The 19452-nt window shown below is 33.5% G+C and overlaps 3 protein-coding genes across 4 annotated transcripts; 2 read left to right on the forward strand and 1 right to left on the reverse strand.

Annotated features, from left to right (window-relative positions):
* The first annotated feature begins 1543 nt into the window (after positions 1-1543).
* On the forward strand, positions 1544-8903 carry LOC129905868 (F-actin-capping protein subunit beta). 2 transcript variants are annotated; one of them, XM_055981492.1, is made up of 3 exons: positions 1544-1654; positions 1758-1868; positions 7938-8903. In XM_055981492.1, exons 2-3 carry the CDS (start codon positions 1866-1868, stop codon positions 8763-8765), a joined length of 831 nt encoding a protein of 276 aa, XP_055837467.1. In that variant the 5' UTR covers positions 1544-1654; positions 1758-1865; the 3' UTR covers positions 8766-8903. The 2 variants fall into 2 exon arrangements, with proteins under 2 accessions (XP_055837467.1, XP_055837466.1); XM_055981491.1 differs by having other exon boundaries at positions 1604-1868.
* Positions 8904-13026: 4123 nt separating this feature from the next.
* LOC129906623 (uncharacterized) lies at positions 13027-14039 on the reverse strand. The gene is made up of 5 exons (XM_055982439.1): positions 13906-14039; positions 13730-13848; positions 13612-13664; positions 13496-13552; positions 13027-13426 (listed from the first exon to the last, which is right to left on the reverse strand). Exons 1-5 carry the CDS (start codon positions 13940-13942, stop codon positions 13183-13185), a joined length of 510 nt encoding a protein of 169 aa, XP_055838414.1. The 5' UTR covers positions 13943-14039; the 3' UTR covers positions 13027-13182.
* Positions 14040-18366: 4327 nt separating this feature from the next.
* Positions 18367-19435, forward strand: LOC129921446 (RNA-binding protein 7). Its single transcript, XM_056003275.1, has 2 exons — positions 18367-18665; positions 18739-19435. The coding sequence occupies exons 1-2, from the start codon at positions 18507-18509 to the stop codon at positions 19228-19230; spliced, it is 651 nt and encodes a 216-aa protein (XP_055859250.1). The 5' UTR covers positions 18367-18506; the 3' UTR covers positions 19231-19435.
* Positions 19436-19452: the final 17 nt, after the last annotated feature.

The raw sequence follows: 19452 nt of genomic DNA on the forward strand, positions 1-19452 counted from the left end.
TTGCTTCTATAAAGCTTTACAGGTGGTAATAGGTGTGTTTTTTATTACCACCGGTCTTAACTCGACAAAAAAACGCCTCGGGGCTTAACCTGAAATCTTGGCAGCACTGTATATTGAATGTTCCGAAAACAGCAGGCACAACAAAAATGTATAGTTGTCATTTTTTCCGCTTTCGTCTTTTTCTTGTATTTTTCATGTATGTTTTACAAACAGATATACTAGTTAAATACATTTTGTCCTTCCAAACGTCAGTTTTCACGTTTGTAAACAAATTCTAAACAATTTATAAAAAAAATAGTTTGGTAGCACAGATTTAAAACTGTTCAAAAAGTTAAGCCTAGAGAAATCTCCGTGCTAAACAACTAAGCCCAAGGGGCTAAGGTGTTGTTGTATTTAACATGTAAATTGCTTAGCCCAGACTGCGTTTTTTTTTGTCCAGTTAAGACCGGTTGTAATAAAAAACACACCTAATGTTGTTCTGCATCATTATTTTTAATTTTGTGGTCGAAAAAACTGTCACAAATTGAGTTTGAAAATTTTCACTTTTTGACTTTTAGCAAAAAATTGTCGTTGTAGTTATACCTTAAACTAAAAACAAAATTAGTAATTTCTCTTAAACCTCGTTACCAAGAGCTTTTAAGGTCATACAAACTCGATAGAGTAGTTAAAAAAGATTGTTAACCAAACCAAGATCAAACTTCCTTTAACTTTATTAACCAAAGCTTATCCGAAATACAGGATTTCTTCGGTTAAGTTCCTTTAACAGTACTTAAACAACTTATTAGAAGTTAAAACTTCTATAAGAAATTTGTTCTTGAAACAAGCTTAATTACCTGAGAGATTACATTTTACAGAAACTGGCAAACATCACAAGTTATGAGAACCTCACAAGTTGAGCTGAATTTGATTTTGTGATGATCTGCTCTGAAGGAGGTCACAACCCTACAAACAATTTAGCTTCTATAAAGCTTTACAGAAGCAACGATAGCACCTATAAAGCTTGATAGCAGCAAAATTGTTAGTCGGGAACTCACAAGTTGGATTTTTGCTAGTAAGAAGTTTGTGAGAAATAAATCCTCACAAAATCGACTTATGATCACCTTGCGAGGTTTTTGTGACTTCTTGAAAGATTTGCCAGAATAGGGGGGGTTAGTTTGCAATGGGCCCTACCAATAATCAAATTTAAAGCTGACTTTAATTTTTACCTTAATTCTACATATTTCACAATACCAAAAACCAATTTAATAGTCAAGTTAAAGGCAAATGCTCGATTAAAATTTATAGTTGGGAAACTCAACTATAAAATTTAACCTAGACTTAGCCTTAAACCTGACTATTAAATTGGTTTTTGGTATTGTGAAATATGTAGAATTAAGGTAAAAATTAAAGCGAGCTTTAAATTTGATTATTAGTAAGGCCCAATGAATCGAACTCAAAAACCAAATAATCAATTTGCGTATATTCGGTCTAGAATCCCAATCAACCATTCTGTTTAAGCCCTTAAAAAAAATATTCATTTAACATCCCTGTGCACTATGAAAGCTCATAAAAAAGTCAAATTTTGACACCTGTCAAAATAGGTCAAAAGAAAATCACGAAAAAAAAGCCATTCACCATCTCATCCAGCAAATCGGCCAGCATTTTGATCTATCTTGTATGTGACCACCCATTAAAATTTTATTCATTACTTTATTATTCTCTACTCAAAATATATAAATAAATTTAAGTTTCAATTTTTATTTATTCAATCATCAAAGTATTTCCAAACAACAAAATACTACTAAAGAAAACTCTTCGAAGCAAGCAATTTGCAGTAAAAGAAAAATAAGAAAAGCTGTGATAAACTTGGGAGAACCGACATTAAAATGGTGAGTAATAATTTTTTTTTTCTTCCTTCTACTTTCTGTGAATATTCACATTTGCCCATGTATCACCACACTACACGTCCCGTATAATAAATATATGAGAAACTGGGAAAAAGTATGTCACACCCAAAAGGAGGCACAACAAAAACATTGGAGAGCTATATTCAGCTGGCTATAGCTCTAACTTGATGAGAGTTGAGAATCATAAAAATACTTGAAAATTAGCGACCTTATTTGGTGATGATTAATTGGTGAACTCTCTTTATTTTTCTTGTTTATCTTATCACAAAGCGGCAAGTGGATAAAAGAAATGCGTTTCATTAAATTGGATATGTATTTGGAAAGTACAAACATCCGGAAAAGGTGATAAAAGTTATGATAATAAATGCCAGCGGAGTCCCCGCAAAATTAACAGAACAATGGAATATATAACGACGCAAAGATGACACTAAACACATCAATGACCTTACCGAATTAAGAAAACAGGTTTTCTTTTCCATTGTCAAGTATTTGGAGATACTATTAATCAACTTTTTGAAGATTATTCATTTTGTTTGTATTCCAACCAAAAATTGTATATAGAAATCTAAACTTTCCATAGATAACTGTAATCGAGTGTTAACCACTGGAATATATTTGATTTGGTTTAAAATACTTATTCCTACCTCATTTATTAATGTAAAGAAATACAAACAATTGAAAAGAATTTTCCATACTGGACTCAGTTTGTATTCTGTTTTCGGATCTTGTTAATTAGGATTAGATTGAACATGCTTCATGTGCCTTACCCATCACTGTATTTTCCAGAGACCAGAAATAACAGTCAACCTTTATTTTCAATCGGTTTTTCTCTGAGAGTTACCACATTACTTTAAACAGTTTCGGTTTAAAGGTTATCGGTTAAGATTTTTTTTTTTTTTAATATCTCGCAATGGTTGAGATTTTTACAAAAAAAAAATAAATGGAAAAGGTCAACCTTTAACCGTTTTCGCTGAAAATAAATCAAAAATGGTCAATTCAGAAATTGCAAAAATAAATTTGAAAAGGATATTTTTTCTTAGTTTACAGTGGCGACAAAATAAATAGCACATGTACCCTAAAATTTCTAAAATGAAAGTTTTTCGCACTTTTTTAACTTAAAAGAGCTGTTTTATTAATGAGGAAGTGAGAACACAGATATATTTGATTTATTAAAACAGAAATTAAGTACATTGAATTCTTTAACAAAAAATAACAACAAAATCATTAATACAGCTCAAGTTTTGTAGGACAAAATAAATAATACACTTCCTAAAAACAAAAACAAATTAACAAAAATTGTAACACAGTTAAAAGAAAATAACTAATATTTGGTTGGGTAACCCTTATTATTTATCACAGCATAAAACCAGCGGTTAATAGACGTAGCAAGAGTTCGAAATCGTTCAAAAAGTACAGAGTACCAAGCTCGTCGAAATTCCTGCCAAAGTTTGTCCAAATTTGAGGTATCAGACCTGTTAATCGCTTTTCCCACGTCACTCTACAAGTCCTCAATAGGATTCAGATCTGGGGACTGGCTTGGCAATTGCATAACACCGATTTTTTGGACGGATAGCAATTGTTTCACAGACTTAGTCTTATGTTTTGGATCGTTATCCTGTAGAAATGTCCACTTTAAAGGCATTTTCTTCTCAGTAAAAGGTAGAATAGTGTCCCTTAGGATTTCCTTGTACTTAAGGTGGTCCATAATACCCTCTATCCGATGAAATGGCCCCACACCATGCCAAGAAAAACATCCCCAAACAAGAATACTAGCCCCACCATCCTTAACAGTCCATATTTTATACTGCGGGTCACATTTCAACTGCCCCACGCGGGGAATTTCCGTATGGGGCATTAGGAAATGCCTCTTATGCCCCATAGGGGGTATGTATTCAGTTTACCTAATAATAGACTCTCAAAGTTCTTTAGGCCCAAGATTGTATCTCTTTTCGTTTAAAATAAAATGTAAAGACGAAAATGTCTTTTCCAGTGTGATTTGAGTCGCTGGGACGACCAGCACAACCAATGCAATTTCGAATATTTCAGGAGACCGATGTTCTAATTGATACATTTGCAGATGAGATTTATTTTTTTTTCTCTCAGCGATAAATCTCACTGGTTGACCGAAACATAAAAAAATACAGTCCTTGACCGAAATTTTTCCTTATTTAAAATTAAAGGTTATTTTATGACCTTTATTGAAAATGGCAACAAATAAGAGTTATTAAGCAACCTTTCAAAAGGTTGAGATTTATTTCTGATCTCTGGTATTTTCAACTTTTTGACTTATAAGCTAATCGTAATGTTTCCAATCCAAACAATGCAAGCAAACGTCACAAAAAAAAAATTAAATTAGCGGTTGCAACTTTGTCAAAAAAAAAAAACATTTCCAACCATAGACACCGAGATTTCTGTTTGTTCTCTCGAAATGAACGACTTTAGCATAATACATAAAACTACATTGAAAAGGGACCATATCGTAGTTATAACTGGATTCTAGGGAATCACACAAAGTAGACTAAAATACTATTGTGTGTTTAAAAGCATTTACTTTCTTGTCTAGTTTCCATTAACTAGACTTAAATTCTTTCGATACAAAATTTTATAGAATGGCAAAGTTGCGTCGTGCTGAATGAAGCACCATTCGGAATACCAACCTTACTAGAATTTTATCAATATCGTTTTTTTTTTACGGATATATAAACTGCATCGTTCAAGTTAAAGATTCTTCTGTATACCGGCTGGTGTTTGATTTTTTTCGACGTTTAACATCATAGCAGGTTTGCCTTTTAGTCTTTCGAACATTACCCCTGCCCTGCACTTCTGTCTCAGAAATTTGTTTTTCTTTTTGTAAATAAAAATGTAGTTCAAACATGGATCACATTTTTATTAATAAAGTCGTGGATTTAGTCGAATGTACCTGATGTAGTTAATGTATCTCGTGGGTTCTCCAAAAATTTAGAACCCAAGGCGGCAGAAATGCCAAAAGTACTGACTTTCTCATGAAAGCTTAATACGTACAATTTTGTAGTACCCCGTGGCATGTATTTCTAATGCGATACGCCAGAGATTCAAATCCATCCTTCAGGTCTTTAATTTTTTTTTTTTTTTTGAGGTACCGGTACTTGGGAAGAATTGACAAAGACTCCAAGAGTATCATTCACTACAATTCTGCTAATCGATTGATGTGCATTTCTCGAATCACTTGAATGGGTATTGGGTAGTCAGTTCGCGTCGCCCTCCGGTAACCTATGAAATATTATACTACTTCTGGAGATGGTAGTAAAATAGTTTATATGTTGAATCTTTCATCTCCGCCAAATTGGTATCGCGCCAAGTGTGTGATTAGTAAGTTCTTATGTTCTTATGAGTTCTTACCTTCCATCTTTCAAAAAAAAAACTACATTTAATTATGTACTCAGTTAATTGTTCGGGTCCACATTATCTGTGAAGTTTTTTTTATATTTATTTATTTCATTTCATCAATTAGATTTACAGACATAATCATAAAGACTACTGATTAATAAACATGTTGAATATGAACTATTATTCCTTTCTTCGTGACCTTTGTTAAATAACTTAACTTGTTTTTCTGTGTAGGCTATAGGTCATTTTTGATAACTAATTTTTTGAAAATTCAATGATTACAAACGTCTTTTTCAAGACATTTTTATTGAATTTTTATTGAATTTTTAAAATAGTTGAGCGATTTAAGAAATCTAAAAGCAACTTATTGAGAACCATAACAAAGAATTTAAGAAAAGAAAAGTTTAAGATAAGTATCTATTATTAATATATTATAATTTTTTAGAATTAGTTTATTATTTTAGTCCTGAAGAAGAGTGTATTCACACTTGAAACGCCGACGAAAAACAATTAGTTATCAAAAACGACCTATAGCCTACACAGAAAAACAAGTCATGTTGAATATGTTCATTGAAAAACTAAAAAAAAACAATATAAATATGTATAATGATTTTTTAAACATTACCTCCAGGTTGTAATAACGTTAAAATGAACATAAAATGTTTTTTTAAAAGTGTCTCGACTTAGTTAAGAAAAAAAAATCAATAGGACCACAAATCGTATTAGATTTTCTAATGCATCTTGTTAGAGGTTCATTTAATCCCTAATTTAGAGAGTTCGTAACCCTCTAGACCGAGCATACACTTTAACAAGAGACAAAAGTAAGAGGCAATTAATACGAGATGTAACAACACACGTATAAAGACAATTGAGAAATATTTTCTGCTAGTTTCGAGAGACTGCAAGCCTAATAGTTGGCATCTAGTTTTATACATTTGAATATTCTAGTTAAGATGGTAAACTACAATTCGCGAAAATTTCTTTTGAATGTTTTCAATTCTCGTAGAGTGAACAATTTAGAATGGGTTCTAAATTACACTGCAATACTCTAAAAAGTAGAGATGCCGCGAACATTGATTTGGCCGAATACCGAATATTCGGCCACGCTCCTCGGCCGAATATTTGGCCAAGGAGACTCGGAAAAAAACGTTGGTAATTTCAAAAAATGTATACTTTGTCTCAAGAATAGATGTGGCTTAAAATATTCCCAACAACATCGTATTTTAACCATGAATAACTGAACTACTTTTAAGATAAATGTCTGAACACACTACCTACTACTGCAAAGATAGACATCTTAAATCGAATTATATATGAGGACTAGGGTGGTCCAATTTTTTGGTTTTTACATTTCCGTTGTTCCCCACTCAAAAATTGGTTGCATATGTGTTTTGTATTACACACGTGAAATTTCAGCTTTTTAGGTGAAGTGTAAGTGGGCGCTCAACAGGCTCAAAGTTTTTGCTCAGATGCTGTTATAGCTGGGTCCTTATGCCTAGTAATTAACTCTTGTTTTGATTTATCAAGTGAATTAAGTTAGAATGTGGTAAGTTTTTCATAAAAAACCAATAGTTAAGTGATATTTTCACAGATAATAATTTTTGTTCATTTAAATTCGTCTGTAAGTATTTTTTGCTTAAAGTTAACAAAACAGAATTAATCAATGAAATACGAGCTAGTGACTCAAAACCAAAGAAACATGAAAATCATTTACATGGTTGTCGGGAACATGCGTGCTTATCATGTTTAAGCCAAGTTCCAACCTCAAGCCAAGTCCCAATACAATATAATCAGATATTAAGGGTAAGGTAAGGGTAACAAAGTCTTATATTCCAAAGCTGATGAGCGCCCTCTTCCTTTTACTTTTGAAGGCTAAAACTTTCAGCATGTGTTGGAATTGATGTCTGTAGCAAAATAATGGGTGGGGAACTAATGAATTATATAGTTTATTTTTTTGCCTTATAACGTGGACCACACTAATGAGGACTGTTCGCCAAGATCGAACGGCGGACCCATACAAGTGGTGGTCAACACATACTACAAAATTTCATATTTTGACAACATTTGCTAAAGTCTACCTTTCTTCTCCTGGGACAAGTGTTTACAGCGAAAGACTATTTTTCGAAGCAGGAATAGTCTACGAAGATAAACGTAATCGTTTACTACCAACAAATGCGGAACAAATAGTTTTCATTCACCACAACTTGCCTTTGTGCCTGGCTACACGGTGATTTTTCAATCGCCTAAGCAGTGAGTTTGTGGGCAAGAGGGATGAAGAGTGAAGGGGGAAGATGCTCATGAAGGGAACTGAATTTTCTGAGGGCAGTACAGTTCCATCGCTAAGTTTTTCCTCTTTTTGACATTTGTTCCTAGAAAATGTAAAAGTGGAACGTGATTGGGCACAACAGTGTGTAGCCACTGCATGTGATTTTTCAATCGATTGAATAATCACTGTGTAGCCAGGCATTTTAGTAGATTATAAGTACTAAAATTACAATTTTTTAATAAAATACACATTTTGGTATAATAATTTATGTCTTTTTTCTTCTCCATTTGGTATTCGGTATTCTAATACCAGAAAAATAGGCCGAATAGGCCGAATACCGAATAGTATAGTAGTAGTACTAAAAAGGATCTTACATGCACTACTAATTCTTTTTTGTTATTTTTGCTTTTTTCTTTCAGACGGAACTACAAATGGATTGCGCCCTTGACCTTATGCGTCGCTTGCCTCCTCAGCAAATCGAGAAGAATCTCATTGATTTAATCGATTTGGCTCCAGATCTGTGCGAAGATCTTCTTTCGTCCGTCGATCAACCTCTGAAGATAGCCAAAGACAAGGAAGTTGGCAAAGACTATCTCTTGTGTGATTACAATCGTGATGGTGATTCTTATCGTTCGCCATGGTCCAACACATACGATCCCCCACTTGAAGATGGACAAATGCCATCAGAGAGACTGCGAAAGCTCGAGATCGAAGCTAATTATGCTTTCGACCAATACCGTGAAATGTACTACGAAGGTGGTGTATCATCGGTTTATCTGTGGGATTTGGATCATGGTTTTGCCGCAGTTATCTTGATCAAAAAAGCCGGCGATGGGAGCAAGAAAATCCGTGGGTGCTGGGACTCGATTCATGTAGTCGAGGTGCAAGAGAAGACCACTGGTCGAACAGCACATTACAAACTAACTTCCACAGCTATGCTGTGGTTGCAAACAAACAAACAAGGTTCGGGCACAATGAACTTGGGAGGCTCTCTTACCCGCCAACAGGAGCAAGATGCCAATGTGAGTGATTCGTCACCGCACATCGCCAACATCGGCCGAATGGTCGAAGAGATGGAGAACAAAATTCGTAATACCCTTAATGAAATTTACTTTGGTAAAACAAAGGACATAGTTAATGGATTGCGCAGCGTACAATCCCTGTCCGATCAGAGAGCGCAGGCAGCGATGAAGCAAGATCTTGCTGCAGCAATTCTCCGTCGCAGTGTTAAGCCTGAGACGAACTGAGAAGAGGGACATGACGACGAATCAGAGGACAAACATCAACAACATGAAGAAGAGAATTATGACAATTTCTAAAAACAAAACGCCGCCACCGCCTCCCTAAGTCGTCCTGAATCCAACAAAAAGAAACAAAAAAAGAAACTACCAGTTCCAGCAAAGTCTCTCATTTAAATAAAATCAATCAAAAACACAACTTTGACATATACACAAACGAACCCTACTATAATTAAAATAATCGCGAGTGAGGTCTATCGAACGATTAAGAAAATAAACCTCGCTTGTTGATTTAAACACAAAATGTAATTATTTTTTAATTTTTTTAAAAATAATTTACAAAACTGTTTGCATTTATCGAACCGCGCTGTTCTTGTTGGTTTATTATCATTATTTTTTTTTTCTTATTTTTTTGTTTGTTAATGCTTCGCGAAACTCTTCCAATTTTGTTCTCTTTTTTTTTAGTTTTTTTAACTGTATTACAATTTTTTCAATTTTATTTTGTTTTTTTCTTTGTATGAACAAAAAATACGAAAAAATATACTGAAAGTCTAACCGCGTTGGGTATTTATTATGAATGAGTTTTTTTTTTATATTTTATTATTGATTAATTATTCAGTTGAAGAAAATATAGAAAAATTTCGAAATAAATTTAAAAATAAAAACAAAAAATCTAAAAAAAAAAAATATAAATGATAGAGGAAATGATTTTAAGATTATGAAGAAATTAAAAAAGATAAAAATTAAAAATTTTATAATATGTACCAATATTATTATTATAACTTAAATAAACAATTTAAGACATTATCTATAATATTTGTTTGGTTTTTGTTTCCTTGTCAAAGAGCTAGAACAATCGTTTCAGATAAAGAAAAAAAGATTTTCTTTTATAATTCATATTAACCAACTTCGAAGTCCAATCAGTAAAAACTTAACACAGAGTCCAACAACAATAACTTACAGGTAAATACTAAATTTCCAGTAAAAATACCCCTACAGCAATCGGCCCAGGCGAGGTATCCGTCGCGACGCGTCGGAGCGGAAAATTCTCCACCCGGAAAAATTGAATTTCACTTTTCCCCTATTTTGAGTTCCGGGCAAAAAGTTGTTCACGCTCGGAAAACTCCGCGCATTTTGAACTATTTTTCAGGTAATATGTTAGGTAGTCAATAGCTCATTTCTCACTCAAATTCCGGGCGAACAAAAATATTTCGGGCAGAGAAATTTTCACGTGAAACTCAGGATAAAGTTGAATAACTCCAATACACAAAAAAAGTAAAATGCACGACTGAGTCTCACGAACTTGCCTTTATGTTAAAAGGTGCTTGGAATATTAAAGCTTTTTAAAAATTTAAACAAGATTTTTTTTAAGAAATTTAAATAAAAAATCTTAAAAAATAATGTAAAATTTGATTTAAAGTTACAAAAACATCTGGTTTTGACCTCATGACATTGAATTTCTTGCATAACAAAAAAAAAATTAAAACTTTCATAAATGTTTCCAAAATACATTTGGTATGCCAATAAAAAGGGTATTTTAATGGACGCATAAAAAAGTTTCAAGGAAATTCATTCATCCATTTCAAAAAAACAAAAATAAATAAATGAAACATGTATGTAGTCGAGTCAAATTAGACATAAAATTTGTAAAATCTCGGAATCCAGGGAAAGTCGATGCATCTGAAAAACGAGTATAGGGCTGCATTATAAAAGGGTCAAATAAAAAAGTTAAAAAAAAAAATTTCACCGCTCTCGATTACAACAGTTTTTATGGACCGTTTACTGTCATTCCGTATGCAAGCGTCAATCGGAATTGCTGTCTCATTTTAGATTTTGATCAAACTTTGTAGGGATGTTCTCTAGGACTGTAAGGAAGCAAATCCATGATGATTTAATTTTAAGTTGCGTGGTTTCCCCGCTACCCGCATTCGAACTTTTTCAGAAGGTCATTTTTATGTTATTATAGCTTTGCGTCTACTAAAGATATCTTTTTGTTTGAAACGCCATTTTAAAGCTTAAGAGTAGTAATTTTTGAATATATATTAAAAAATTACGTAATAATTATCGCTGAATTAAAAATAATTTTTGAAAAACTGGTAAATTTGCTGATTTTTCATGGTTTTTGACTGGCTCCAGAACCTTGGCTATTATATGTAGATAGCTTATACTTACCAAATATTAAATATAGATATTTTCCAACAAATTAAATCTAAAATGAACTCAATGGCTGTACTCCTTATGCAAAAATTTTAAGTTCAAAGTTTTGAGTTTTTTGAAAAAATATTTTTTTATACTATGATTTTTTACTATTTGACTAAAGATAGAAACATGAAACTAACAGTGTGTTAAGTTGAAACTTTTGACTTTAAGTCCTCTAAATAAAATTGTGTTATTTTCATATCTTCTTAGTGTACCGCTTGTTTGAAAATTCGCAAAAATGCTAAAAAGCAAAGAAAAAACCCTACTTAAGGCTATGATTGCACTATGTTTGACATAAGATAGAAGCATGAAATTAATAGTGTATTTAGTTCGTACTCTTAGCTTAACACACTGTAAGTTTCACATTTCTTCGTTTAGTCAAATCGTACAAAATAACAGTATAAAAATTAGCTTCTTTAAAATACTCAATACTTTGAACTTAAAATTTTTACATAAGAAGTACAGCCATCGAGTTCATTTTAGATTTATTTTGTTGGAAAATATCTATATTTAATATTTGGTAAGTGTAAGCTATCTACATATAATAGCCAAGGTTCTGGAGCCAGTCAAAAACCATGAAAAATCAGCAAAATTACCATTTTTTCAAAAATTATTTTTAATTCAGCGATAATTATTACGTAATTTTTTAATATATATTCAAAAATTACTACTCTTAAGCTTTAAAATGGCGTTTCAAACAAAAAGATATCTTTAGTAGACGCAAAGCTATAATAACATAAAAATGACCTTCTGAAAAAGTTCGAATGCGGGTAGCGGGGAAACCACGCAACTTAAAATTAAATCATCATGGATTTGCTTCCTTACAGTCCTAGAGAACATCCCTACAAAGTTTGATCAAAATCTAAAATGAGACAGCAATTCCGATTGACGCTTGCATACGGAATGACAGTTAACGGTCCATAAAAACTGTTGTAATCGAGAGCGGTGAATTTTTTTTTTTAACTTTTTTATTTGACCCTTTTATAATGCAGCCCTATACTCGTTTTTCAGATGCATCGACTTTCCCTGGATTCCGAGGTATAAAGCTAATTTGACTCCACTAATGTACATATATGCAAAAAGAACACTGTGTAACACTCAAAATATACGCGACCGGAGACCTTTCACGTTTTGTAGAGTTAGTCGCACTGATTACGAAACGGTATTTAAAAAGTCCCTAACACCCCCAAAATCTGGAGTTAGGGGCAAAATACGGTTTTTTGGACCTTCGCCCATTGAAAAACTCTAGCTTCGTCAAATATTTACCCATTTTTTTTTTATTGTTTTTGATAGAAGATAATTATACCTTTTAAACAATGTATAAAACATGTGATTCGGTTAAACCACCTAGAATATATAAGCTGTCAAAGTTCAAAAATTTCATTTTTTTCGTCATTTGTCGTTAATGGCCTCTTGCTGAAACGAATCTTAAATAATAATTATTAAGTAGAACATAAACTCTTATCGTCCCGTTTCTGCTTGAAACTCGCACGTTTTTTCTCTTAAAAATTGCTCTAAAACTTACAGAAAGAATAGATACGAGGGTTTTAGTTTAGAAACAACTTAATCAAGATGTCTTAAACATAACTTGATTTCCTTTTGTTCAGTTCATATTTTTAAATTCAAGAAAAATGTATATTTCTTTTAAGAACTGAACAAAATTTGCTTTGTAGATACGTGGTTCACGCAGAAACGGGACGTTATACCCTACTTTTTCCTCTGCGTAAACTGTCACATAAGATTTTATGTAGAACTAAAATTCTTAAGTTTCGTTTGAGCAAACGGATCTTAGAATTTTGCGCCATTTTTTTTAATTCTTACAACTCGACTGAAATTCTTGAAAAAGATAAAATTTAGCCAGGCAGTGGAAAATATACGAAATTTTTCATTAAGAACGGATTCTGTGATTTATTTTTGTGATTCGTGGCAAATATTCGATACGAATGAAATTCGTGATAAGGTTATTTACCATCATAGAATTAATATTGACACAAAAACAAAGTTTCAATGAAATCCATTCATCTGTTTAAAAAACAAAATTTTGAAATAAAAAGAGGCAGTAGTATAAAAATGTATACAAACTTAATAGGTGCGCTTTATTTAACAAAAACTAAAACCATAATTTCAAATTATTACAAGCAAACACAATGATTAATTAACAAAATAACACAATAACTTTAAATGCAAAAAATAAAAAAGAAGAAACAAAAAACAACTTAAAAAAACTTTAAAAATTTGTTGTTTCATACAAACTACTATTGGATGAAACAATGATTCCAGAATCATCCTGAGACATGGCATCGGCAGCACGTTTCCTAGACAAACGCTTCATTGTTTCTTCATCGTGTTTTGGTGATGCTTTTTTTGGAGTCCAATTCAACTCATGATGAACTTCAGCTTTGACTGTCAGTCTTTCAACACACTCAGCTTCTTCTGGAGTACTAAAGGATGTAGTAAAAAGGGAGCCAAAGCTGGAATTTTAAAAATGCCCAAGAGTTGTTAGGACAACAGAGAAATGATTAAAAATAAAAATTATGAACCTGCGTTGTAAATGGCCAAATGATGAAGATTCTAAAACGTTTGTGTTTTCAGATAAACTAATATAAAAAGAATTTTTAGAAAAGGATGCAGAAAACCACTAAATTATCAATCTTACCCAACCATAGTTGAATTACAAATATTTCCAGGTGCAAAATCGCGCTCACTTTCCTTAAATTTAAAGATCAAATAAACAAAGTAGTTCCAACAACTTAAAACAAATAATTAAATGCTACTTTCAAAGCAAGTTCCAAGTCTTGAGCGTTGAATGAAGTCTCCGATATGGATTCATCGACAGCTTTCATAATTTGTCGCATTTGATCCAAATCCATTCCTTTTTCATAAAGACCAAGCGCTGACACACGGGAAAAACTTAATGCACATATTTTTTTCAACTTAAACATAAACTTACCTGTAAGCTTCTTTTGAAAAGTACGTTTAGTTTCCATTTTTTTTTTTAATAATAATTATACAATAATTTGCAAATAAAAATATTTTATAGCCATGCGGAATTCATATTTTTTGACACATAACGGTTTTTTAATAAGATAAAGCATTGTTCAGGTTATTAGAGGAAAGAAATGGTGCAGTGTCCAGCAAGAAAACGGAGTTCATTATTGGCAGCTCCAATTTGGAAACGCCAAATATGAGATTAGTTGAGGTTATACGACTTGGGTACGAGTTCGGTTCGGCTTATTTTTTTCGGTGTAGAGAATTTCACGTGCCCAATACATATATGGCCGTGTGGCAACACAGTGTTGTCCAATCGCGTTCCAATTTACATTTTCTAGGAACAAATGTCAAAAAGAGGAAAATTCTCATCCCTTCTGCCTAGAACCTGACTGGTTAAAGACTTAACTACATTGGCTCAAAAAGTGAAAAAGTACAAAAGTGAACATTTTCAAACGCATTTTTGTATAGTTTTTCGGCCTGAAAAATTAAAACAAATGATGCAGAAAGCTTATTTTTTGGTCAAATAAACAATTTTTATACTCTTTTTCACAAAACAATTGCGCTAGCCAGAAAAAAAATATTTTCACTTTTGTACTTTTTCAAAAAGTGGTGTATGTAGTTAAGCCATTAGGCGATTGAAAACTTAAAGGCTTGGCCACACCGGAGGGTATGCGGTAGAGGTACGGGTAGCGGTAACGATATTTGTATGAAAAAAATTCCACATCTGAACGTTGATATGTCAGTTTGGAATTTTTTTCATACAAGTACCGTTACCTCTACCCGTACCTTTACCGCATACCCTCCGGTGTGGCCAAGTCTTTAAAGGCTTGGCCACACCGGAGGGTACGCGGTAGAGGTACAGGTAACGGTACGGGTATTTGTATGGAAAAAATTCCAAACTGACACATCAACGTTCGGGTGTGGAATTTGTTTAATACAAATATCGTTGCCGCTACCCGTACCGCTACCGCGTACCCTCCGGTGTGGCCAAGCCTTAAGGCTTGGCCACACCGGAGGGTACGCGGTAGAGGTACAGGTAACGGTACGGGTATTTGTATGGAAAAAATTCCAAACTGACACATCAACGTTCAGATGTGGAATTTTTTTCATACAAATATCGTTACCGCTACCCGTACCGCTACCGCATACCCTCCGGTGTGGCCAAGCTTTTAAGGCTTGGCCACACCGGAGGGTACGCGGTAAAGGTACAGGTAACGGTACGGGTATTTGTATGGAAAAAATTCCAAACTGACACATCAACGTTCGGGTGTGGAATTTTTTTAATACAAATATAGTTGCCGCTACCCGTACCGCTACCGCGTACCCTCCGGTGTGGCCAAGCCTTTAAGGCTTGGCCACACCGGAGGGTACGCGGTAGAGGTACAGGTAACGGTACGGGTATTTGTATGGAAAAAATTCCAAACTGACACATCAACGTTCGGGTGTGGAATTTTTTAAATACAAATATCGTTGCCGCTACCCGTACCGCTACCGCGTACCCTCCGGTGTGGCCAAGCCTTTAAGGCTTGGCCACACCGGAGGGTATGCGGTATAGCGGTAACGATATTTGTACTAAAAAAATTCCACACCTGAACGTTGATGTGTCAGTTTTGAATTTTTTTCATACAAGTACCCTCACCGCTACCCGTACCGCATACCCTCCAGTGTGGCCAAGCCTTTAAGGATCAGTTGGATCAACAATTGTTTTTTTTTTCAAATTTTTCAGGAGAAGTTTTTTTGTTTACCATTTGAATACAAACCCAAATTTTCAAAAATTAGTAATACTATGTTTCCACCTACGCTAAATCCGAGATTTACCTAAGTAGATTTAAGGCTTGGCCACACCGAAGGGTACATACGGTAGCGGTACGGGTAATTGTATGAAAAAAATTCCACATCTGAACGTTGATGTGTCAGTTTGGAATTTTTTTCATACAATTACCCGTACCGCTACCGCTACCGCATGTACCTTCCTGTGTGGCCAAGCCTTTAGAATAAATCTCTAGATTTATTTTAAATCTACTTCGCTAAATCTCAGATTTGGGTTCAGCTACCCTAAATCTAAGATTTTCACCTACTTTCAATCCGATATTTAGAATAAAACTCATCTAAGATTTTCACCTACTTTCAATCCGATATTTAGAATAAAACTCGAGATTTATGCTAAATCTACTTAGCTAAATCTCGGATTTAGCGTAGGTGGAAACGTAGTATAACGAGGAATTGTTCTTTCTTGCAAAGCTAATCGATCATTGACCTATTATATATAATATAATATTATATATATATAATAGGTCAATGTAATCGATAGGCTCAACTATTATTTTCAGATTTGGAATAAAGGCATAACTACATACACCACTTTTCGAAAAAGTACAAAAGTGAAAAGATTTTTATTCTGGCTATCGCAATTGTTTTTTAATAAAGAGTATACAAATTGTTTTTTAGACCAAAAAATAAGCTTTCTGCATCATTTATTTTAATTTTCCAGCCCGAAAAACTATACAAAAATGCGTTTGAAAATTTTCACTTTTGTACTTTTTCACTTTTTGAGCCAATGTAGTTATACCTTAATTTGGAATAATTTGGAACGATTTGTTTTCATTTTTATTAGAATTTGTTGGTTTATTTATATAACAAAGGTGATAAACAATTATTAGAAAACAGGGGTCGAACTACGGCATACGTTCGTTAACGTATAGTTGCTATGCGTCTTTATTTTTTTCTACTAATTAAATAGAAGAATTAGTCATAACGTTAACGTATGATAGTCATCGTGTGCCGTAATTCGACCCTAGGTCTTGCTTCTAGAATGGGGAAATTAGCAGCCCTATTTTGGGCAACCTCACTGATGCTTCACAAGTCACAATAGCTGCGTTCCTTTGGAAATATTTATCTACTTTTCAGTACTTAAAACTACTTTGATCTACTTTGCTATACTGAAAAAGTAGTTCAAAGCAGCTTTAAGTACTAAAAAGTAGATGAATATTTCCAAAGGAACGCAGCTAATAACAACCTTACTAACAATTTTGCTTCTATAATGCTTTACAGAAGCAACAATTACATCTGTAAAGCTTTAAAGAACCAAAATTGTTTGTCGGGAATAACCTCATAACTCGAGTTGAACTCGATTTTGTGACTTTTTCGTATTCTGATGAAAACCTCAGAGTCACAAGAACCTCATAAGATGAGGCGAGTTTTATTTTGTGATTTTTTTTCGTATTCTGGCGTACCCTCGCTCCACTTAAACTAAAAATAATTTTATTAATTTTTTATTATTTTTTTTTCTTCGTTATGGTACCCTCACAACTTTTGTGAGCTTCATAAAAATTTTTAAAATTGTGATCTCCTTCAGAGCAGATCACAAACTCACAAATTACTAGAGTTTTGACATTTTTTATTTATATAAAATATTTTGAGAACAAATTAAATTTATTTTTTTATTTGTGATTCAAAAAAATGGAATTAAGGCTTGGCCACACCGGAGGGTATGCGGTAGCGGTACGGGTAGAGGTAACGGTACTTGTATGAAAAAAATTCCAAACTGACATATCAACGCTCAGATGTGGAATTTTTTTCATACAAATATCGTTACCGCTACCCGTACCGCTACCGCATACCCTCCGGTGTGGCCAAGCCTTTAGAACTTGTTCTGTTGCATCCTTAGAGGATATAATATATGGAGTGCTTGTGCTGTTAGTTCCGTGAAGCTTTTATAGAGGGCTCTAGTTTCTTTAAGTTTTTAGATGAGTGCATGCCTCCATTTTATTTTGATTAGATGGCTGTCATCAACAAGCGTGTTTATTAACAGCTGCGGAACCGGACTCGCACTGAAAAACGAAGGCAGCGACCCCTATCCATGCATATGGCATTACAATGTATTAGGTATAGGAACAAGCACTCCATATATTATATCCTCTAAGGTTGCATCTTATTACAGAAAAAAAAAAACAAAATCAATTGTCTAGTTTAGACTGACCATCATTGTATATATATTTCCATAGTACTATCATGAAGTAAAACGATCTTAGGAACTCTAGTGGTGACTTGAAAAAGCAGAATTTGTATGAAAAAAACACACTGAGCGCCACCTCAAAAAAGTGGCGACATCAACTAATACTAAATTCGACTTCATGATAGTACTATAGAAATATATATACAATAGCTGCGTTCCTTTGGAAATATTTATCTACTTTTTAGTACTTAAAGCTGCTTTGAACTACTTTTTCAGTATAGCAAAGTAGATCAAAGTAGTTTTAAGTACTAAAAAGTAGATAAATATTTCCAAAGGAACGCAACTAATGCTGACCATAAGGGTCTTTTAATCTGAACGTCAAATTTACCCTACTTATACGCCATCTACACTCTATTCTGTAAATCAAAATAAAATTCCCTACTCATTTCAGCCATTTTTAATTTAATTTTGACAACACAAACATACACCAAAAAAGATATCTTCAAAATCAAAACATTTTTTTATTTTTTAACCAAAAAACTACACAAAATAAATTTCTAATTTGAATAAATTCAAAGAAAACCAAAAAAAAAAAAATCTAAAATATGTATCATCAAATAAAAATGATACCAAATTACCCACAAAGGGGAGAAACACTTGAAGTAGAATCAGAAGACGAAGACGATGAATCGAAAAGGACAATTTTCTGTGCGAATTTAGATCAAAGAGTCACAGAAGAGCTACTTTATGAAGTATTTCTTCAAGTAAGACACCCAGTTTCAATTGGACTCATTCAATTATAGATAAATATTTACATTTTCTACTGCTCATTTGCAGGCTGGACCAATTGAAACAGTTAGAATACCCAAAGACAATGGAGGGCGCCAAAAGACCTTCGGCTTCATAACCTACATTCACAAATGCTCTGTTTCATATGCATTAAATCTTTTAGCTGGTCTAAGTTTATTTAGAAAGAATCTAACAATCAAAACAAAAGATCAACCAGCTCAAAGTCTTCCCAATGATTGTGAGCCACTTCGTAGAAGTGGTGGAAGAGATAACTTTGCTTTGCGAGGCAATAATTTCAATGGAGGTGGTAATCCTTTCAGTCGAGATAAATCCCCACCAAAGCGAATCGAATGGGGTTCCTCCAATAGACGAAGTGATGAATTGCAAAAGCATTCATCGCATAATTCTCGACCACATCAAATCTCGCCGTATTCTCGTTCGGATCCATCACGAGATCATGGCGGCGGTGGCGGTGGAGGTAATCACAACAGACACAACAACAACAACAGACGATCTGAGCAAAGAAACAGGCACAGATAACAAATGCTATTAATAAGGAATCTTTTGTACAAATCTACTAATATCCATTCGTGCATTATCGAAGTCATCTTCCTTGCGATATAAGTTCGTTTAACAAATCCGCGAAGCAATAAAAAAAAAAAACCTTTATAAATCCTGTTTATGTACATAATTCATGAATTCGAAAATAAAATAATGTACCTTCTGAATATATTTCTAAAGATTACGTTGGATTTTTTTTTT

Source organism: Episyrphus balteatus, chromosome 1 (assembly GCF_945859705.1).
Source record: "Episyrphus balteatus chromosome 1, idEpiBalt1.1, whole genome shotgun sequence".
NCBI classification, from domain to species: domain Eukaryota; kingdom Metazoa; phylum Arthropoda; class Insecta; order Diptera; family Syrphidae; genus Episyrphus; species Episyrphus balteatus.